Raw genomic sequence first — 23,257 nt, 5'->3', positions numbered from 1 at the left:
TTACCTGGGAATTAAATGCATTTGTAGTTAACAGTTAACACTGTTATGAACTCATGGTATAAATCTTAAAATTATCACAATATTTAAAAAAAATTCAATAATGTAAACAGCACTACACACAGTATAGACCTGCCCTGAAAACATTAAAAAAAGATGCGGATCTGCAGAACTTCAATCTGGCAACGGTATAATTTAGCGATGTTAATTTAACCTCACCCCAAAAATACCCCAAAACAAAAACAAAAAAACCTTTTAAAAAAAAGTTGTGTAACCGACATCAAGACGTAATTATACCAAATTTCAAACTTTTAAAAAAAAATTCATTTAACTTGCAGCCAGGGTCAAACATTTCAGGAAAAGAAGAAACAGGAATAACCCCAAATGTAAAGAAAGTGCCTAAAATATAGATACAGCATTTTAGAGCCCTTTCGAAATACAAGGCAGAGAAAGGTGGAAAGTAGAAAAATCTGGAGCATCTGTAAATTCCAGAGGAGTCCAGAGCTTACAGGTCAAGAACGGTTAACAGGAGGCAGCAGCTAAGTTAAAAGGCTGCTAAGTATCACGGTCTACACACAGATCCACTGTCTGTGAAGCTGCAACACATTTGGTGTCTTCTTCCTTCTTTCGCCGCTCCATTTCCCATTCCACAAAGGTATCAAAGAGACTGGGCCAAGCCTCATCTTCACTGTAATTGCTAAGGTCTGGCCCAATGACCTGAGTAAAATTTAGGAACATGTTCCACGTGTCCCGGGAGATTCCCTTGATTCCTGAGGGGTTCTCGTTCAAGAAGTGTAACCACTGGTCCAATATGGGGGGCTTGTTTTGCGTGAAGACCAGTTTCCAGAGAGCAATGGCTATTTCTCGGTGCAGTGACCTCTGCCCCTCTTCGGAGTCCAGGCCAAATTGAAAAGTAAAACGGTAGAGATCCTTGAACTTATCCTCTTGTTTGGCTTCGTTTAAGAGGCTGGGAAATCGGGCACAAATCCCATCAATGCTGTCCGCGTTTATTGCTTTGCAGCCCTCAAAGAATTCCGTTCTGTTGAAGGAAAAAAGAGAGACCAGTTATACTGTGGCTTCGTCAAACACCACAAAAGCACAGGCACAAAACTCTCCTCTCCCCCTTTCCCCAGAATGTATTGTGGTTACTATGGCTGTGAATGGGTCCATGTCAAATAATGTGCCTGAACTGTACCAAAACAGAGTCACAGTTTGGGGAGCTAAGGTAACCAAAATGGTAAATCCCAGCTAAATATAGATTAATAGATGTGAAGAAAAACAAGCACGCAAACAAACAAAACCTTCAATCCGTCAAGTGAGGGAAGCATGCCTATTTTAATAGCAAACTAATTTATATGATCATAAATGATCTCGTCTAGGCTCCATCCTCCCAACAAGAGAAACAACAGGGAGAAGAGTTCAAGAGGTTGCTACTGCTGTCCTTCCACAGGCCTGTACTACCTGAAGCAGCTATCTCACTCGTCCTCACAACAGAGTGATACTTAACAAACTTTGGGCCTTTGAAATCTGGCCTAAGGGCTCCTCTCCAAAAGCTACTAGCAGTGTTAATGTGGCCTGCTTTTTTCTTTGTTCTTTTTAATGCTTTCTACTGTAAAGGGAATGGCAGGGAATGGATGGTCTGAGCCATTCCTCCTACATCACTTTGCTGATTTATCTGCTGGTCATGAAAAAAAAGCGACAGAGGAGGAATAGAGTTATCTCGCAATCTTCAGCAAGCCTCCTCACTTCCGTGAAATTACTGACCACTGATGGTGAGCAGACAAGGTGTTAAATACCAAGCAGGGTTCAACACACAGCAGCATAAAGCAGTAGGATTCTGAGATGGTGATAGTACAGTACTGCTTCCATTGATAGGTATAGGATGTCACTGGTGACTGTCCCACACATTAAAGACCATCTGCAAGGAACACAGAACGTCTGCACTGGGTAGTAAGGTCCTAGCCTAGATGCAGGTGAAGCTAAAAATATCAACATCAATAGCTTGAACTGGACAAGATTCTTCAAATGACACACAGACTAACCTTGTGAATTTGCACATGGTCGCCGCTTGGAATTTCCATGCCAGGACTAGCACTTTGAATTCGGTGGGGTCAACACAGAGGTCATTACAAAAGCGCTCCATGCCCTCCTCTAATATGGCATCTTCTCGCTCATCTTTGTATCTCCTAAATAATTCCTCAGTTCTGTGGAGAGATGACTCCTCCATGCCAGAAACAGGTTCTTTTTTGAAGTCCCCAGAGGAAGTGGGAAGCTGGCTGGATTCTACAGCAGCCTCCATCTTCTTAGTCCCATTAACAAGGATGTCACCAGAAGATTTCCCACTTCCTGTGCTGTGCTCCTCTTTGTAGATTGTGCTGCGCTTGCCGTGAGTCTTGCCACTTGACTCTCGATCACCATTTTTGCTGCCAAGGGTGGATGATGGATTCTTGCACTTGGTGACGCACTGGCCCATATTGTTGCACGCCTGGCTGTTAGAGCAGGCCTCTTGCTATCGCACACCCACTCCACCGCTGCTCAGCGGGCCTCAACATGCCACCAGCGACAGTCAAGCAATCTAGGGAAAACCGGATGAGGAAAAAGAAAGAAGGTTCTAAATCAGAGGTAAGCATTGTGCAGCACCTTACACATTCTTCAATTGCAGTTCCCAATACTCTTCACCACTGGCTATGTTAACAAAGGCTGCTGGAACTCTTGGTGGCCAAAAAGCATCTAGAAGACCTCATTAACTTCAGCCAGATACAAAGCAGGTATACTGCCAACTCGATTGTGGCATTTTCCTAATGTGCAGTCTTCTCCATGAATTGGATACACTTAGGTTCCCAAAATACACCCATTGGATTGGCATGTTGTTTTATCAGTGGCCTTAAATAAGCAACAACTTGGACAGTTTATTGGTAGCTTAGCCTGGGCTATAGGCTCTTATGTTCCATGCTGTTTCCCCATCAAAAGGAGGTGGTTCACACTGTGCACTGCATAATAGGGCAAACAATATTTGGACCACACATCCATACCTAATCATGTCTTCCCCACCCCCTTTCCTTGGGCAAAAAAAAAACATTTTCACCTGGAAGCACCCCTAGACAAAGCAAGCAAAGTTTCCCAGCTTTGCTAAGAAAGCAACACAGCTAATAAAAGGAAATTCCTAAAATTCTTTCCATAACATAAGGTTACAAAGAGGTTGATTCATGTGTAGAACTTGTCAAGGCCTACTACTCTGACTAAGAATATTCCCTCTCCCTCCTCTCTGGAAGCTATTAAAAAGCCATAAATGCATTTTAATACTTAAACATACAAGATACGATAATGTGTATCAGTCTACTGCCAAGTTAGGACTTCTGGCTCCAGTCACCACATTTTCTCTTCCATCACTCTTGCACATTTTGGATTTTACAGTGAAAATCTAGGCTCTTTTAAAATATGCTTGAAAGAGTTGCCAAGGAAAGAGTGATAATAACCAATAATACAGTAATCTCTCCCCACTAATTTTAGAAGCTGTTAGAACATATTATGGGGACCAATATGTATATGCTTCTGTGTGCTAAAGCAGTGAGGGTACCTATGTTGTTTGCCCTTGAGATGAAGTTATGGCTGAGTCTCATAAAAAAGGAAGTGTTACAATTTTAAAATGATGCAGAGTTTGGGCTGAGATGGCAGCCTGTCCTTTCAGCCAAGTGTGACCCTAAGACCTGTCGACGAGAGGGTGGGAAATGTGCAGCCCAGAGGCTGCACGATGACCCAAACCACATGTTATACGTGGTGCTCTCCAAATGGCACTGCTAACCATAGTAACTGAGAATAGTGAGATTTGTCACCCAGCCCATCTGGAAGACACCAAATGTGGGAGAAACTACTGTACAGAAACATCCTTTGCAAGCAATAAAGGGTCACAGTTCTACACTACACCCCATGCATGGCATATATAAGAAAAACAAAGACAACTTACACAATGTCCTCCAAAACGCGGCAAGGGATTGCACCATTTAGCCCCACTCTGCTCCCAAGCATCTAGGTCTCTCTGTGGACTGCTATGGAAAACAGGGAAAGGGCTTACAAAATCCCAGGAGGAAAATGAAGGGCTCTGTGAGTCAGAAGCATGAGTGGCTGCCGTGAAGCAACATGTAAATTCAACTTTCTCCTGCAAAAGAAAGTAACAACGTTAGGCCTCATATACACAACTACTGCATACCAGCTGCAGTCTAACTCCTAGCAGGTTTGTACGTTGGCCAGCTATTCGTATTTGTTCAGACACCAAACCACAGAAGAACACTGTCATGACCAAGATGTCTCACACAGAGGTTTTGCAATGCCACCAATATTAGATATAATATCCCAGGCCTTTGACATGCCTTTAAAGAGCTTCATCATATTTTCCTCCTTGAAGTACATACTACTTTTTGAAAATGTGCCTGGTGCCATTTCTACTGTTTTACTTCTCTTACTGCTTTTTAGGTTTAATATTAATCATTACACTGAATAATCATACTGTAAAGTAGTCTGGGACCTATGAAAAGCAAAGTAGTTAGTCTTTTAAAATAAACGTGGTCCTATTCTTTCATTGCATTCAAAACAGGGAGTGAAAAACATTCACAAAACATCTTCCTTGATGTAAGAGGCTACTAGCTGAGAGACCACTAAACTCTGCAGGAGTTCTCACTTTCAGTGTCTTCTTCCCACTATATGGTGAAATGCAGCATTACTAGTAAAAAATATACACAAGATGCAAAATAGAGTAAATGCAAAATAGAAGATCCACAATGTATAAGATTGTATTGTACAATTGCTATTTTATTTGTTTTAATAACAGCAATAAAGATTATTTATATAAAAGAAGAAGAAAGCTCCCATTTCCAGACTTTGAAAGTTTATTTTTTTCAGTCAAAATTCCCAGAATCCTCTAGGTAAACAATTCTGGTAGCTGCAGTCAAGAAGAAACTTTCCCTACCTCCATGTACATATTTGTAAGTGGCAGGGTTTGGGGCTGGGGTTGTGTGTGTTTGTCTGTGGTTAACTCCCTTCTGTTAGATATGTTTCCCACACTTTTTGCTTTTAAGCACCATCTATCTGAATAGGTTTTCAGAGAATAAGCAAGTATCTGATTTGTCTTTACAGCTGTTTCTTTGCTTTGCTTTACTGCACTGATTCCCAAACTTTGGCTCTCCAAGTGTTTGGACTTCAACTCCCAGAAGCCCCAGTCTGGAATTGTGGGAGCTGAAGTCCAAAAACATCTGGAGGATCAAAGTTTGGGAACCACACTGCTTTACTGTATTGTAGCAAATATTTGGCCTTATAATTAAGTGAATTAAATCGACTGTTTGCTGTCCTGAACTCTGATGAGGAAAGGTGCAATATAAATCAAAATGAAAATGATGATGATGATGATGCTAGCTATAGAGATTGCATCCAATCTCACTTGAATAATAGAAAACAGAAGACTGCACAAACCTACTTTCAACACACCTCCAACCTGTTTTGCAGAGAGTCAATTGACATGCCAAAGAAGAGAAAAGTTCTGTTCACTTGGTTACCTATGCTGGCCTGTAAACATGCTGCTGGGTACCAGGTGCCAGCAATTTGAGCATCTGTTGTTAACAGACAACAGCAAACTCTCCCAGACTATTTTGGAATCAGTTGTGTTACAAGTTGTTCTGTAATCAGGTTGCATCGCAGCCCTGTGGATATTTATCCATAAATAGCAACAGACCTGGAGGAGGGGAGGGAAGAAAAAGGAAGAGCAAAGCAGGAAAGAAGTCTATGTTCAAAAATATATCTGGAAGACTAATGTTCTGGGAGAAAGGGGAAATGCATTTGCTGAATGTCTAAGATACACATATAGGACAAAATAGAGACCAGGACTATCCAAGCTCTGCTTGTTTATAACTAAGCATTCACTCTGACAACACGAATGAGCAGAAATAAACAGAAAGAGGCTTTGTATCAAGTCAGGCCACTGGTCCATCTGGCTTATGCCATCAAGTCTTACCGGACTGGTCGGTTCCTAGAGCTTTCAGATAGTTTTCCCAGCCTAAGAATGCAGTGACAAACAGGTTTTATAGTTTTCTCCCCATCATGGGAAAAATGAAGACTTCTGCACAGGTCTTGAGAAACAAGTCGCATTTTGCAAAGTCTCTTGGGGAATTATGCTTTAAAGGAAACATATCTTCTGTGCAAAAACTGGGTTTTCTGCAGAATAATTCTCAAAAGGACTTTGCAAAGTGCAAAGAATATCAAGGGCTTTCTGAGTGTTGGGGAAACCATTATTCTGCCAAGAGGTGAAAAGTGGTGAATTGCCATTGCTATCCCAGCCCTACTTGGTCATGCTGGGGGGGGGGTTTGAACCTGGAGCCTTTCCTCATGCAAAGTATGTGTTCTAACGACAACCTGGGCATAAAATGTTGTGTTGTATTTTGTGTCTTACTCTCCCCCCCCCCCATGTCACCTCATCTTATTTCCTATATCTTTAAAAACCATCTTTTTCTGATACGGCTTAACCACTTGGTCTCCTCAGTGCCAAGTAAAGAGCTATATAAAGAGCAAAGCATAATGTAAATGTTTAAAATATGAAGTTAGAAATGCCCAATGCCCATGTAAGATTCAGGAAAGCAAGAGGCATTAGGGATCATATTGCAAATGCTGGATAATGAAGTGTACCAAAGAATTTCAAAAGAAAACCAGCCCATGGTTTATAGACTATAGCAAAGCTTTTGATAGTACAGTGGGCCCTCTCCGTTCCAGATTCTCCCACGTAAGGGAAAATCCACCTATGCTCGAGCCTCATAGGAAAGATGTCACAGAGTGGCATGATGCTCCTTTTGAACTTGGCAGAAAGGCAGCACACAAAATGATCACCGTAAGGGAAGTGTTAAACTAGCACCTCTACAGCTCTTTTCCAAATCTTGCCGTCTAAAGAAAGAGGATGGAACCTGTGGTCCTGCAGACATAGTTGGGCACCAACTCTCATTAGCCCATCCTCCTTCATAGAGTGGTCAAAAGCGAGAGCTCTGGATTGCCTAAAAGAAGGACTGACCTCTTCTACTTTCTCCATCACAGTACTGCTGCTAACCTTTTTGAATGCTTGGGTGCAAAAATGGTATTGGTAGCAGTTGTTTGGCACTTCTCCTCAAAGGAGTGCTGAGAGGAATCTGACTTTGAAGGTTTCGGGTAAGACATTTGTATATGTTTGTCAGGGTTTCAGGCTTAAAACCAGGCAATGTTATCACGTTAAAGTCAAAGGCTATAATCAATGCTAATGTAGTTGACATTTGCTTTGCTTTTTCATCCTTTTTGACATGTGCACATTTTCTTAGGCCTGTTACAGACTGCCAAAATGAAGCTGCTTCGGGTCTCTTTGGAGGTATGCTATTTAAATGATGCATGGGTCCTAAGAGTCCGGAGGTCGCGCCAAAGCCACACTCCATTCCTAAGCACTGGAGTGCAGCTTTGGTGCACCTTCCGGATTCATAGGGTGCATGCATCATTTAAACAGCATACCTCCAAAGAGACCCAAAGCAGCTTTATTTTGGCAATCTGTAACAGGCCACAGTCTCACCTGCACCTGGTTACCTCCCCAACATATCTCACATCCACCCTTTACTGTGATTCCCTTTATCCATCCAGCCTTTAGGATGAGCAGAAACAGTCATCCCTGCTGGAATTTTGTAAGTTCTTTGGCATTGTTTTCCTTTGGTTCATCCTTTACATCCTTTGTTACATGTCCCTAAGTTTTACTCTCAACTTATGCATGGGTTATATTAAAATCCATAACTTTGGCCCCCAAAGCTTCCCTCAACTTATACATGCGGCTGACTTATAGTTGAGTATATACAGTAATATCTGTGTAGGACATCCAATTGGAAAGATGAACCAGCACTAAGAAAAGTTTAGCTAAGTGTTATAATATTTAATTTTGCCCGTTACTCAGCTGTTTCAGCTACTGTTGCTCTTAACAGTAAATTCCTACATGATGAAATGCATCGACTTATCACTTTCCCTTATCACATAAGGGAAAGGAAAAGAAGTGGGATTTCATAGGGGGGTTGCTCTTTTTCTGCATCAGCATCTGAGTAGATGACACCTGTTCCTCTATATTCATTAAAAATATGTGACAATGAGGGAGGAAGGGGAAGAATTCACATACAAGAGCTTTAAAATCTCACTTTAAAAAAGGAAACCAACACCCCTGCAAGCCATCAAGCTATGTTAATTACAGAACAAATTTAGCTGCTAAAAACAGATGGAGATCAAAGTGAAAAATAGGAAAAGATGACTGCTCTGAGTGAAGAAGAAAGAAAGAGAAACATAAGACTGTCTAAGCTTCTTTTAAGTCACTCTTTTGCATTCTGCCACTGTCAACAAAAACACCACCACAATCCTCTTGCCGACAGTTCCCTTGGCGAAACAGACCCAAGCCTTCTGCTTTCAGTTATTCCAGCAAGAAAAACAGGATAAATTTAAACATAACTCCCAGTCTTCTTCCTTTTTCATTTGTTCACTCACAAAGTACACATTAGTCAGGCATCCTAGACCTAGCGGCTGCAATCCCTCCCAAACAAAGTACTTGCTGTAAAGTTATGAGAGCTCTGGTGGCACAATAAGCTACAATTCCCAGGATTCCCTAGCAATGAGCCAGGGCAGTTAAAATGGTCTTATACTGGATTATTGTTGCAGTGTGTTTTGGACCTAAGGAAAACTAACCTTTTATAGAGAGGCACCAGCAACTCTAGAACTAGTCCTGTGGTGGAAAACAGGAAGACAGAGAAAGTTTGCAATCTTCTTATTCGACAAACTAGCTTTGTGTCTGCCAGATATTTCAGTCTACAACCACCATCATTCCTGACCATACAGTGGGCTGATGGGAACTGCAGTCCAAAACAACAAGATGGTACCACATAGGGGAATGCTACAACAGACATCTTAACACCCCCATCCGCATGCATAGCCTTTCATATAGCAACTATTCAAACATTTTGTTTCAAAATGTAGATCTGGACAGAACAGTAATTATCCGGTTCCCCTTCTGCATTAGCTACACTAAAGGATCTCTTTTCTTATGCCACTATAATCCAAGAGCTAAATAATTCTCTTTCATGTGTTATACTGTGAAGGTCCTTCTCAGACAGAGCATGTCTCTGATGATATCTCTTCTCTACGAAGTAGTTTGTCCTCCCCCACCTCCATTGTGTAGAGGCTGGTCCCTTGGATGTGCCATAGAAATCCAAATCCCAGGCTCCAGATAAATTATGCATATCCCATAGGTTCCGCATAAGCGGATTTACATAAATACACTAGTTTTGCCCAAACTGCAGTGTTTGGGTTTTCGCAGAACGTTATGGCAAGATGGCACAGAAGGAAGAAGAGAGTATGCACTGGATAGAAACAAGATGGACAAGATAACAAGCAACAGACCTTTCACAACCAGAGCCTTGTGCAACCCACCAAGAGCACCTTACAAGCTTTTAGCAGAAGCCGATTACCCATCTGTGTCAGTACCAATTTCTAGAAATCACGAGAGTTGCATTTACATATACAAGAAAAGTGTTAAAGTAGGCTTAAGACTAAAAATAAAGAAAACAAAAAATAATGACCACAGAAGATCTATATGAATTCATCCTAAATGATGAAGAGATCAAAATTGTCAAAGATTTCCCACTACCTTGGATCAAACATTGATCAAAATGGAGACTGCAGTCAAGAAATCAGAAGAAGACTAGGAATGGGAAGGGCAGCTGTGAAAGAACTAGATAAGATCCAAAAGTGCTAAAATATAAAACTGAACACTAATGTTAGGACCATAGCATTTCCCATCATCATGTAGTCATGTGAGAGCTGGACAGTGAAGAAAGCAGACAGAACACTAATGTTAGGACCATAGCATTTCCCATCATCATGTAGTCATGTGAGAGCTGGACAGTGAAGAAAGCAGACAGAAAGAAAACCAACTCATTTGAGATGCGGTGCTGCAGAAGAGTGTGAAGATACTGTGGACAGCCAAAAAAGACAAACAAATGGGTCGTAGAACAAATGAAGCCTGAACTCTGCCTGGAAGCTAAGATGATGAAATTGAGGCTGTTGTATTTTGGCCACATCATAAGAAAAAGCAATCATGCTAGGAAAGGTAAAAGGCAGTAGTTAGATGCCAGATGACTAGATTCAATCAAGGAACCTTCAGGACCAGAGCTGAGCATTTGACTACGGAGGACTTGGAGATGTCTCATGCACACAGTCACCATGAGGCAACTCAAAGGCAGCTAACAATAACATATTACATATGGACATACACTCATTCTAAGCCATACTCTCAACTAGCCATACCCAAGAAGCCATACTCTCAACTAGCCATACCCAAGAAGCCATACTCTCAGCTAGCCATACCCAAGAAGCCATGCTCTCAGCTTGCAAATTGTGACATGCAACAAGACTCCCCTTGAGCATTATCATTTCCACCTCACTACACAATTCTTTCCTGATTTTTTTTTAGATCTACTGTATTCATAAATCAGATAGAAACACTTTAAAAATGTCATGTCGTTCCACCAAAGGAAGACTAAAACCTTTTTTTGTTACAGGAACAAACAACCAAAATGCAAGCCAGGGCACTATCCGTGTACCACAACAGATCATCAAGTGTGCTATGAGCAATACACAAAAAAGCTCCCATAGTGTGCCTATAGACAAAGACAAGATAATGAGGTTGTTGTACTTTGGCCATGCCATGAAAAGGCATGACTTATTGAAAAAGACAATAATGCTAGGAAAGGTGGAGGGATGTCGAAATAGAGGAAGACCACATGCTAAATGGATGGACTCCATTAAGGAAGTCATGGGTATTAATTTAAGGACCTAAACAGAGCAGTGGAGGATAGGCAGTCTTGGAGAAGTCTCATCCACAGGATTGCCATGAGTCGGGACTGACTTGAAGTCAGTTAACAACAATTAGAGATAAGGTGGAAATTGGCATTAATTTTTCTAGCCCCTTTTCACGTTACTTTCTTTGTACTTCCAAAACAGGCAAGTCAATATGTGCAGAAAATGTAACACTTAAGTTACTTAATATGTAACTTTCAAGATACAGAACTCAACATTTTTCAGTGATCTATAGGGTGCGTGGGGCAGTAGGAAGAAATAACAGAAACATCTTACTGATATCAAGTGTATAACCAAGAACCCATAACAGCAGAAACATCCCCACTATACCTGATAGCCAATACAATGAAGATTATTGCTTTGCAAGTGGATCAAAAGCTAGCTGCTAATCTATCAAACTCAACATGAGAACTAAGATGTTTGAGCAGGAGGACTGTCTCTTCAAAACTGCAGTGCTTGAAATCATATCATAGCTAAGGGGCTAGTTCCTCCTGCTCTCCTCCACTCATTTCGACTGGTCCTAGCTGTAGGTCCCAATATTGGGGTCATTCTCGACTGCTAGCCAATGCTGCCTGGGACTCTGGGAACTGAAGTCCAGATAACATCTGGGGGAGTGAGACTCTGTACTCCAGCTCAAGTGTGAGCGTCTTAATTCTGCATACATACCCAGTTTGTTTTGACAAGGTATTCCAAAGGGGGTGCTTTTCCCTCAGTGAATGCACAGACCATGAGCCCAACGATGTGGATCTGGTTCTTCAAAGGCCATCTGGATATTCATGAAGTCCAGAACCTAAGGTTTCATAATTATTATTTTAAAACAGGGAATTGTACAGATTTGGATCAACAGTAAAAAAAAAATCTTGGATAAATGTATAACCACTTGTGAGAATCCAATGTTACCAACCCAACTGTGGAAAGATGTGCAGACATCCTGCCAAATGCTCCTCTTCCTGGCGACTGTTCAATTCTTGCTGGTTTCTGACATCAGAATTCAAACATCTTGGGTGTGTTGATAAAATTACTGATTTCCTTGATAGAGAAAAACAGTGGGGTAAGTGCAAAAGAACTGCTTAGTTTAGGGGTAGACTAAACGTGGTGGCCTCCTAAGGTTTTCGACTTCTACTTCCATACTCCTTGAGTATTGGCTGGAAGTGATTGGAGCTGTAATCCAACACATTCAAGGGGTAGGAGATGGCTTGCTCTGGGTTAAACAAAGGCAGGCAACTCAGGAATATTATGGCATGAGGTAGCCTCTCTCTCTCTCACTCACTCATATACATACCAAGATGCTTTTTGGATTGTGTGGCCAACCAGAAATACACGCATTTCACTTTTTCATTTCCAAGCCTATTATTAAATCTGTTTTAATCTATTGGAGCTGTTGTAGTTTATTTTTTACCCCCACTTCCATCGTGGTTTTCTGTTATCATTTATGAAATTTTAGCCTGCTCCCCTTTTATGCTGAGTAAGCCACTCAGAGAACTGTCATTTTTAAGCAGGGTGTGCCTGTACAGTATATGTGCTTTCGAGTCACCTATTAGCTTAGAGCAATCCTAGTGAATTTCATAGGGTTGTCTTAGGCAAGGAATACTCAGAGATATTTCCAGTTATTTCCGCTGAACTATAGCCTACAGCACCTCGTATTTGTTGGTGGTCCCCCATCTGAGTACTAACCTGGCTGACCCTGCTTAGATTCCAAGATCAGACAGAATCTGATGCCTTTAGGGTATTTAGGCCCTTAATAGGGTGGTCTATAAAATAACAGGATGACCTGTAAATAAATTACAGAGGGAAACCTAACAGTTTTCTGTACTATTTTAAAGGAGGGGGAATCAGAAGCCTCTGCATGCAAACAAAAGGGATAGGGAGTTTCTATGGGAGAGTGTCTGGTTGCACACAGTCACATGACGGAAGAGAAGAGAAGCAACACGGGGCACTGGGCCCTAGTTGTCATCGAGCCCGTAATCCCCTCAGATCAACGCTTGTAAGACTGTAGATTTGACAGTGCTACAGAGAACACCGAGAGCCAGGCCATCACACACAAGTGTTAAAAGTGCCATGTGTTTGTGATTTGGAGTTTCAGAGATGGTCCCTGAAAGGTGTGTGCTTTCCAAAGCCCATTCATATGTGACTCTAAGCGGCAAGGAAGGTCTGTTTGCCTAGTCAGGATTAACAATTCAAAACCAAAAATGCCATAGTTGTGCAATGCATGTATCTGTTGCAACTTGGCACCCAGTGCATCTATGAAACTGACCTACAAATTATGGTAATTGTGTGCAGCTACTACATGCTCCAACTCTCCAGATACATCTCCAAAGAAGTCCAGCCCCTCCTGAATGTGTGACACAAATTACTAAGTATATAAATCCCCCCTCCCCTGGGATGGGGAAGAACAACTAGAATGCAATGCCAACTGGGAAAGAAATGCCAGCTGGTAAAGCACAATAAAACATGGTACATCAATCTAAAGATTAACCTGAAGGTCTTCCTTAAGAGCTTTGTATGTCCAGCTAATACAGTGGGGCAACCAAGGAAGAAAAGGACAGCTTCCAGGTACTTTAGAAAAACTCTGTGGTTGGATATTCAAAGTACTTAAGGGGTAGGTATCCCACTGGACTCCAAAGCTATACTGGAAGAGACAGAGCATCAATTGTTTTAGTCAAACTGCCCAAAGAGTACAAACATGATCCTCAATGGCAGCCGTAAAAGGAAACAGCTTCCAGTTAATGTTTGCTTAACCAGTGCTCAACAATTCTTAGCCATTTCTCATTGAACAACCAAGTCTTCTATTACTATCTGCAAAAAATGAAGAAGAAGAAAAAGATTAACCTGCACTAAAGCTTCTGAATCATCACCGTATTAAATTTTAAAATGTATATTGAAAGATCAGCTCTTCCTTATAATGAAAGCCTTCGCTCCGCTTCATAAAAGGACACCCTTCCAATTACACTGTTTCTATTTGTTTTTACATAAGTCGACCTCCTGTATAAACCGAGGGCAAGTTTTGGGGCCAAAATAATGCATTTTGCTATGATAAGTCGAGGGTAAAATTTAGGGGCACAAAGCAAAGATCTAAAGGATGAAGCAAAGCAAAACAATGTCAAAGGACCCATAAAATCCCGGCAGACATAACTCTTAAGACTGGATGGATGAGGGACTAGAGAGGTTCAGTGCTTCCAGGACAGATTATACTCTTGCTTTTCACCAGGGGATGGTTCCTTCTTTTAAATAAGAGTTCAGATACAGTACTTACATTGACCTGTGGATAAGTTGAGTCAGGTTTTTTGGGGTCAATTTGTGGACCTACATTTCTAGGCTTATACATGAGTATATACAGTATGTGGAATATTAGAAAGACTGGGTTTTTTAAAACAAAATAAACCTGATTTTTCCCATGAAAAACACACCTCTGAACTCAGTACTCCCACAAACCCTAAATCCCTTAAGGGCAGGGCGTGCTGCTTTTTAAAGGGCTGCCTCCACGCCCTTCAGATAGGAAGAGAATATGAATAATGACTGGAAAAGCAAACCACACAGGAATGTGGCGTTTTGTCGGCACGTTTCCTACCCGGCCAATTAAAAGGGAGGAGGGAAGGAAAGACGTTTCCAACAGTTGGGGAAAACCCACTTCTTGTTTCACTTGTACTGCAAAGCAAAGCCTACTTTCACTATCTTCTCTGTGTTACACCAAGTACTACTTTACTCTGCAGTGACAACTATCACAAGCCGCACTGTGATAGATGTGGATCCTGTACCTGGGCCACAGGGGGAAACAAGCCGCCTTACAAACAAACTGAGGCCTGTTACAGACAGCCAAAATAAAGCTGCTTCGAGTCACAGTGGAGGACGTATGATGTTTCATGATGCATGCGTCCTAAGAGTCCAGAAGCCACACCAAAGCCACGCTCGCGTGGCTTTGGTGCGCTTCTGGACTCTTAGGACGCATGCATCATTTAAACAGCATACCTCCAAAGAGACCCTAAGCAGCTTTATTTTGGCTGTCTGTAACAGGCCTAGTTTTGTTTCAATCCAAGGCTATATCCAAGAGTATATTCTGGTGCATTGCATATAACCACACCTCGCCCATCCATCTTTGAAGAGCGCAACTCTGCAAACCACAAAAACAAGTATTAGGTTTTTCCAAAGGGAATTTTTAAGTTCTTTGGCCTCATTTCCTTTTTGTTTCATCCTTTTTCAGATCCTTTGTTTGCACGCCTTTATGTTTTACCCCCGACTTAGATATCAAAATCCATATTTGGTTCCCAAAACCTTCCCTCGACTTATACTTGAGATCGACTTATAGTTGCATATGTATGGTACTCACATTCCAGAAAGTCTGAGAAAGCCGTGGAGGGAACTGTTTTGAGGAGGCTGTGCATTGCGAATGAATACCGCCTGCTTTAAAGACTAACAACATGGCAGCCCTGTCCTCACGAGCTCAAATGACACACTGAAATCACATTATTAAAAGTTAGCAACCCCTTGGAATTAATGTTTCTCTATGAATAACCCAGCCTGAATTGGGTTCTCAGTGAACCCTTGATAAGTTGCCTCAAAAGGAAGGGGAGCAAGGAGTTACCCTTTCGCTCAGTCAAACTGTGTGTCTGGAAGGAAAGTTATACTCTTTTAACTGTACTACATTTACCATGTATGAAAATGCCAGCTTAGCTGGAAGTGGGGAGCTACAAACCTCCCCGATATACACAGAGTCATATTTTGAAGGGCTTCTTGCAACCATACATACAGTGGACCCTTGTTATCCGCTGGGGTTTAGTCCCCGGATCCCCCGGGGATAACAAATCTGTGGATGCTCAAGTCCCATTAAATATAATGACAGAGCAAAATGGTGTCCCTTATAAAAATGGAAAATCAAGGTTTGATATTTGAAATTGATGACATTTTTTAACATTTTCAAACTGTGGATGCTTGAATCATGTTATTAAATATCCATGTATAAGAGGGCTGGTGTACATTAATTGGGAGTTCGGTCCCTGCGAGTTGAGCTTCCTTGTGAGCAAGCTCCGCACCAACTGGGCTTTAAACAAACCGTCTTAATAGCAACAGCAGCTTCATTCTGCTTTGGTCAGGCCTCACCTGGAATAATAATTGTGGCCATTCTGGGCCCCACAATTCAAAAAGGACATTGAGAAACTGGAGCCATGTGTCCAAAGGGGGCAACTAAGATGGTGAAGGTCTAGAAATCATGAAGCCCTATGAGGAAACGACGAGGGGCTGGGGATGTTTAGCCTGGGGAAGAGAAGGTTAAGAGGTGTAGATAAGCCTGTTTAAATACTTGAAGGGATGTCATATTGAGGAGGGGGAGCTTGTTTTCTGCTGCTCCAGAGAACAGAACGTAATGGAGCAATGGATGCAGCTCCAGGGAAAGAGATTCCAGCTCAACATTAGAAGGACTTCCTGAGAGTAAGGCTGTTTGACAGAGGAACACACTCCTTCCTTGGAGTTTAATGGAGTCTCCTTCCTAGAGGTCTTCAAACAGAGGCTGGATGGGATGCTTTGATGGAGAGTTCCTGCATGGGCAGAATGGGCTTGGACTGGACCAGGGTCCTTCCAACTCTAGGATTCTCATATGATGATTTATATACCCCTTTATAGCGCACTAAAGTAGTCTCTAAGCCAGTGGTTCCCAACCTTCCTAATGCCGCCACCCTTTTACTACGTTCCTCATGTTGTGTGACCCCCAACCATGAAATTATTTCCGTTGCTACTTCTTAACTGTAATTAAATAGGTGTTTTCTGATGGCCTTTGTGACCCTGTGAAAGGGTCCTTCAACCCCCAAAGGGGTCCCCACCCACAGGTTGGGAAACCATTGCTCTAAGCGGTTTGCACGTAAGCCAATAGCAACCTCAGAAGGATGCTGTGTTTCAGCGTGAAGCCTTTGGCAGAGCAGATGCCAACCAAGGAGGATGCAAGGGATCTGAGTGTTGGACTGGGCTCTTGGATCAGTGCCTTTGAGGCCAAAGTGGCATGCGCTTTCCTGGGCTTCATCTCACTTTGGACCAAAGGCATCTGAGGAAGGACTTCTCCTGCTGCCAACGTCCTCCTTTCGGGCTCAAAGGCGCCACCAGGTCTCCCTAGAGACCGATCCCTGACCCGGCTGTGTCTCTGCACTCTTCCCTTCTGGAGACCGAGGTCAGGGGGAACCAATGGCCAGCCTCTTCCGAGCAATCCTTGCCCAGAAAACCCAGGGTCCAGGGTCGCCAGAAGCCAGGGGCGGCTTCAGCGAGGCACACAACGGAACGCACTGCAGAAAGAGCCTAGTTTGGGGCCGCTTTAAATGCAGCTGGGGATGTGGGAACTGTAGGTTTTGTGAGAGCGCTGGGGCCACAATCGCGACGGTTCCCAGCATTCCCAGGGCAGCCAACGCGGTCTCGACTGGGCGACCTCCGCGCCGCGTTCTGGACCTGAGGGCAACTAACCTTCGAAGAGAGGCGCCCGCAACGGAGCCCCGCAGCCCCCAAAAGGACGGAAAGAGCGAGGGTCCAATCCACTCACCTCCAGCGCTCACAGCCACGGACTCCCACGTCGGGCTTAGCCTCCCTGCATCACTTCCGGGGGTGGGGGCCTACGGAGGGAGGTCAGCTGGCGGCGCCATGAGTCGCCCCTGACGCCGCACGCAACGTAAGGGCAAAAGGGATGCCCGTTTCGCCCCTCCCCAACCCTCTCCACAGCTTGCATCACTTCCGGTAGGTGGGACCCGCGGCGTCATGACGTCAACCGCACAGCTACCAGGACTAAGTCCCAGTTAGCTCCCCTGCATCACTTCTGGGGGTGGGGAGAGCGTCCACTGGTGGCGTCATGACGTCAACGGACAGAGCTTCCCTTGCCGCAGCCTTTGGACGCTGAGGTAAGTTTGTGTCGGAATGAACCACTCTAATGGACGATGGGGATGGGAACGTTGCCTGGGCACAGCGGGGCCTCGATTAGGAAGGGGTAGTCTGGCTGAGAGAGAAAGGGGAGTGTTCCGTAGAGGCCCTGCGAAATGTTGTTAAAACGAGGGAGGGGCTGTTGGTTGCTTTTGCCGCCGTCCAACCCCCGCCGCAACATTGGTACAGTCCAGATGGCTCGGCAAAGATAGGGAGCGGGACTGCGCATGCGTTGTTCCTGCCCTAGGCGCTAGGGGGCGCTGAAGTGCAGTTATTTTTATTTTATAATAATTATTTTATTGTATTTATATATTTTTATAATTTATGATATATTTATTATAATATATATAATATATAATTTATTTTAATTTTTATTTTATTATAGTTTTATTTTATTATAATTTATATATTTTATTATAATTATTTTTTGTAATTATTTATATAATTTTTATAATTTGTGATATATTTATTATAATACATCATATATAACATATAATTTAATTTATTATAATTTTTATTTTATTTAATTATAATTTGTATATATTTTATTATAATTAGTTTATTATAATTTATGTAATTTATTTTAATTATTTTATTATACTGTAATTTATATAATTTATAATATTTATAATATGCAATTATATAATATAATAAATAATAATAATATAATATAATAATCCTGTTTAACAGCCATGGCTCAAGGCTGTAGGATTCTGGGAATGGTCATTTATTCTGGACCCACTTTAACTGTCCTGGCTCAATGCTAGGGAACCCTGGGAGCTGTAGCTTTGTGAACCATTTACCCTTCTCTGTCGGAGAGCCCTGATGCCACAATAAACTACAGTTCCCAGAATTCCCTAGCGCTGAGCCAGGGCAGTTAAAGCGGTCTCAAACTGGATTATTATTTCTGCAGTCTGTTTGGGACCTATATCTGCCATGATGGCTCAAGGCTCTGGAATTCTGGGAATGGCCGTTTGTTGTGGCGTTTCTGCCTTTTCAGTCAGCCTAACAGATAATAGTACTTTCTGGCCTCGTTTGCTTCTTTTTTGTGTTCAGTAAGAGCTAATACAATATTTAAAACTAATTAGGACATGTGTGAAAATGTCCCATCTCTTTGGAAGGACCTGTTTTTCCTCTTGACTCAAATGTTCAATGGTTTTGTCCCCATTTCTTTAGATGCAGCCGATCACGCATCAAGAAGTCCTTGGCCTTTATCGCAAGATATTCCGCATAGCCAAAAAATGGCAGGCGGCATCCGGACAGATGGAAGAGACCATGAAAGAGAAAGAGTATATTATAAATGAGGCTAAAACGTTATTCCAAAAGAATAAAAATGTGAGTCTATCCTAGCCATGATGTGCGTTGCTGAATACTTATGGCTTCATGTTCAAACTTAGGTTCCATGTTCAGAGATACTAGGAGAAAGGTTTCCTCCCAGATAATAGACACATGCTCCTTTATACAAATGTTGTTCATACTTTTTAGTTGACCAAGAGTGACATTCTTAGAGGTAACTTGATTTTCATGTACAGGGCTATTTTGATGCAATTGTGTGTTTTATTCTCCCCTTCTGTTTTGTGTGTTCAACAGCTAACGGATCCTGAGTTGATTAAACAATGTATAGAAGAGTGTAAGGCAAGAGTAGAGATCGGGCTACACTACCACATCCCATATCCAAGGCCTGTAAGTAAGAATGCCTCCAATGTGAACGTATTCCTATCAGGGCTGACCCAAGACATTTTGCCATCTGAGGTAGATCAGCATGTGATGCCTCTCCAATTCTAGGTGTATGGTACTTATAACCACTCAAGTTTTTCTGGAAACTGAAGCAGAACGTCCCATAGGCATAGTAAAAATACATTAAAATAATAAGCAAGTTTGCTGCCTTTTTATATATCATAAATCTGCTATCTAGGGCGGCTTGTATCACTTTGCCTAATAGTAGACAGGATATCCCATGTGGCACACTCTCTGAGAACATCCAGAGTTTAGAAAATGCTGCTATACCCCACTATCAGCTGCCTAAGTCAGCTGATAATCCTTACTAGTACTGGTACCTTACTAGTAGCCTTACACTGTCTAATGGTAGTCCAGCATTGATTTGTATCATAGACATAAGCAGAGGAAGAGTCACATTTGCTTTTCTTGGAGCCATTCTGCAAACAGAGTTAAGTCCATGTGAGTCATAGTTGAGTCAGGGCTGAGGCTTCTAATCTTCAAAGTAGTCTCCCTCTTTTAAGAATTGTTAAAATTACGCCTTTCATCTTTGCTTAAAGGATCAGGATGGTAACTTGATATCTACTTAATGTGAAGCACTGATTCTTAAATGTTTAGATCTCAAATGATAACTGTTGGCCAGCGGTTGTTCACTATTCACCAGTGATTCATCATACATATCCTCTGCAAACTGGGATCCAACTCAGTGTTAATGACATCAGCCTCTGCTTGCTCCTTCCTTATCCTTGCAGAGTGCTTGCTATAGTTCACCCACAGATCATAGCTGAATAGCCTTGCCATTCAACATATTCTTACAAAATGGTAGTCTTCATCACTGTTGGAAGGAGCTCACAAAGAGCTCTCTGCTGTGGGCTCCTTCAAACCTGAGGCCATTCCAGTTTGTACAATTCCCTTGTGAAGAGTTTTTAATGCTTAAGGCACTTGACAAGCCTTCTTACTCATCCGGTGCAGCAACCCTGTACAGTAAATCTCCATTAACACCATATTGTAACTCATGCTTAACTGTGAGTAAGGACATGAAATGGTAAATGGCTGAATTGATAAGCCTGCTTTGTGAACAGCTGATAAACAAGATAAAGGAGCTTATCAGATGAAAAAATAAGCCAGCTTACCTCTTCCGCATTCAATTCAGGATCCGGGATGTTGCTGGATGTTATTAGACTTAAATCTCTGCTGCTGCCCGGATACATCTTGGGTTGAAGCCTCGCTCAGCCGGCCTTTTTTTGAAGTCTCCAACTTTGAAAAAGTACCAACTGAGCAAGCCTTTGACCTGGGATCTATCTGGGCGGCAGTATTGTGGATAGATCAGTGGTGATTTAAGTCTGATCACATCTGGGGGCATCCCAGATCTTGAATTCAATGCGGAAGAGGTAAAATGGCTTATTTCTTTGTCTGATAAGCTCCTCAGACAGCTTGGTTTAAAATGGTTTGCCAGCCCTCATTCATGTAAGAGTTTATTGTGATGTCCGAACTGACAAACTGTGGCTATGTCTGCTACCCTATTCTGTTCTAAGCATAAGAAAAGTGATACTGGATAAAATTATTTCTAACCCAGCATTCTGTTCACACAGTCACCAGCCTCTTGCCTGTGGAAAACCTCCCAAGTATATAATGGCTATGCTAAGACATATTTCCTTTTATCTGTCCTGAACTAAGCATCATTCAGTGTCAGTAGATGACCTGTTTCTAGTATGAGAAAGGGAGAAAATGTTTCTCTCAACAGTTTCTCTACACCATACACATTTTCACACACCCTTATTGTGTCTTTCCTAACTTCCATTCTTAATAAAGTCACAAAGCTCCAAACTTTTCCTCACAGGGAGGCTCCAGTCCCTTGACAATTTTGGTTGTCCTTTTTCCAGCTCTAGAAGCCTCATGAGAAAGGAAGGGCAGGAGACATCAAAACAAAAGTGCTGAATCCTAGTTTGGCATAAATTAATTTCATTTTCTTCTTGGTACCTGCAGATTCATCTGCCTCCCATGGGCCTTGCCCAGCAGCAAGGCCGAGCCTTTCGACATCAGGAGAAGTTGAGGAGGCTTTCCAAACCAGTCTACTTGAAATCCCATGATGAAGTTTCATAACCCAACAGCAGACTTTTGCCCATGTCATTCTGGACTGCTTGGCAGATGCATTTCACTTCTTCCTACTGTGAACAAAACTGGGGGAGTTATCACTTGCTGGCACATTTCTTCAAGACCTAAGTTGGCAGGGAATCACGATATAGTAAAACTATATTGGATTTGGTAAGAGTCAGCCATTGGCTAATTAATACAAGGAAAAAGCTTTATGATCAACAACAATGTAAAGTGGAGAAGACAGTCTGACAGGAGTTAACATAGAAGATGGCTGTATCATAGTGTCCACTTCCAATTAATGTCAGCATCACTAAAGTTTCAGTTTCACTTTAAAAGTGTATCCCAGGGTACAGAATGCAGAGTTCCAGAAGTTGTTGAACTGCAACTCCCAGCAGTCATATCCAGCATAATGGGAGTTGTAATCTGGATTGTCGCATGGTCTTCATTCCTTGTGTCACCCACTCTAATGAAATAATGAGCTGCAGTCTAATAAGTCTCAGTGGAACATACTTCTGAGCAGACATGTATGTATAAGATTGTATTGTTATCTTTATTCTGTCACCTTTGAAGTAAAGCTACTATTCCTCACATCTTTTCCAGGGTTTGAGAGTCACATCTGAAACTGCACAGTTGCTTCCAAAGCAAGTTTGGGTTTTCCACCATAGTGATGTTGCCTTTGCCTGGCTTGGCAGTTAATGCAGGCCAGCCAAAGCCCCTTCATTTGACTGTAGGGAGACACAGTGAATAGACTCTGCTTCAGTGCTTTTATGATAGCATCTGTCAACAAGACCTGGATTAAGTAAAGGCAGAAATTATATTTGCTTACCCTGTCCAAGAATTCTACCAAGAGTTTAGGAAAGTTATCTATTGGACTACAACTCCCAGCACCCTCAAGGCAACATACTCATTGCCCATGTTGGCTGGGGGATTCTTGGAACTGTAGTTCAGAAACTAACATTTCCAAACTCTGGTTCTTAGGAGGCAAGTGGGGAGGGGTGTATGCAAGTATTCTTTACTAAGGCAGATTTCTTTCTTACGTTGCCTTTGTGGAATGCAATTAATTTATGGGAAAGTTGAATTAACCTTTCCATGGACCACATCAACAGATCAGTTTCCCTTCCATTGTTGTGCTTATACTCTTAAACTGATGGATATACATTCTGCTTGAGATGCAGATTTACCTTCAACCACAACTGGAGATGCAGAGGTTATTTAAATCTTTTGAGTTGTGCCAGAGTCAGCTAAATGCTTAAATATACTGCACTGCAGCATACAGATAGGCTAAGTGATAAGGGATGTGATAAGGGATTGCATGGCCTCATTTGCTGACTCAGTATGATGAACTAAGTACAGCACAAAGTCAGGCAGAACATCCAGTTCTGCAAGCAACTCGCTAGATGGCTCCAGCAATCAATCAATCTGTTTATTCAGTCATTGACCAATATAAAATAATAAAAACCAATAAAATAATAATTGTACAGCACAATTATTAACTATTATTAAAATTCAATTCAAGGAGCATGCAGCAGAGTCAAACTCTTACCTATTATTGTGGAGTCCAGCAATCAAAAAGGGTTTCTCTTGAACCACCCAGGAATGACAGAGCCTCCAAAAACAGTCAGCTCCTGGAAAAATGTAATTTCGTTTTAATATTTTTTGTTCTGTTACTCAACTCTAAAAC

The 23,257-nt window shown here is 42.1% G+C and overlaps 2 protein-coding genes across 3 annotated transcripts; one reads left to right on the top strand and one right to left on the bottom strand.

The window, feature by feature from the left end:
* Window positions 1-6: 6 nt before the first annotated feature.
* Window positions 7-17,452, bottom strand: DCUN1D3 (defective in cullin neddylation 1 domain containing 3). Of its 2 annotated transcripts, none has more exons than XM_042438541.1 (6): window positions 17,393-17,452; window positions 11,783-11,907; window positions 11,545-11,668; window positions 3,962-4,153; window positions 2,040-2,572; window positions 7-1,036 (listed from the first exon to the last, which is right to left on the bottom strand). In XM_042438541.1, exons 5-6 carry the CDS (start codon window positions 2,468-2,470, stop codon window positions 553-555), a joined length of 915 nt encoding a protein of 304 aa, XP_042294475.1. In that variant the 5' UTR covers window positions 2,471-2,572; window positions 3,962-4,153; window positions 11,545-11,668; window positions 11,783-11,907; window positions 17,393-17,452; the 3' UTR covers window positions 7-552. The 2 variants fall into 2 exon arrangements, with proteins under 2 accessions (XP_042294475.1, XP_042294476.1); XM_042438542.1 differs by lacking the exon at window positions 17,393-17,452 and adding an exon at window positions 17,317-17,337.
* Window positions 17,453-17,592: 140 nt separating this feature from the next.
* LYRM1 (LYR motif containing 1) lies at window positions 17,593-22,166 on the top strand. Its single transcript, XM_042480589.1, has 4 exons — window positions 17,593-17,744; window positions 18,940-19,098; window positions 19,354-19,446; window positions 21,466-22,166. The coding sequence occupies exons 2-4, from the start codon at window positions 18,940-18,942 to the stop codon at window positions 21,580-21,582; spliced, it is 369 nt and encodes a 122-aa protein (XP_042336523.1). The 5' UTR covers window positions 17,593-17,744; the 3' UTR covers window positions 21,583-22,166.
* Window positions 22,167-23,257: the final 1,091 nt, after the last annotated feature.

Source organism: Sceloporus undulatus, chromosome 8, assembly GCF_019175285.1.
Source record: "Sceloporus undulatus isolate JIND9_A2432 ecotype Alabama chromosome 8, SceUnd_v1.1, whole genome shotgun sequence".
NCBI classification, from domain to species: domain Eukaryota; kingdom Metazoa; phylum Chordata; class Lepidosauria; order Squamata; family Phrynosomatidae; genus Sceloporus; species Sceloporus undulatus.
Note: the sequence above shows the minus strand (reverse complement) of the source record. Positions and strands in the feature narration are given on the sequence as shown.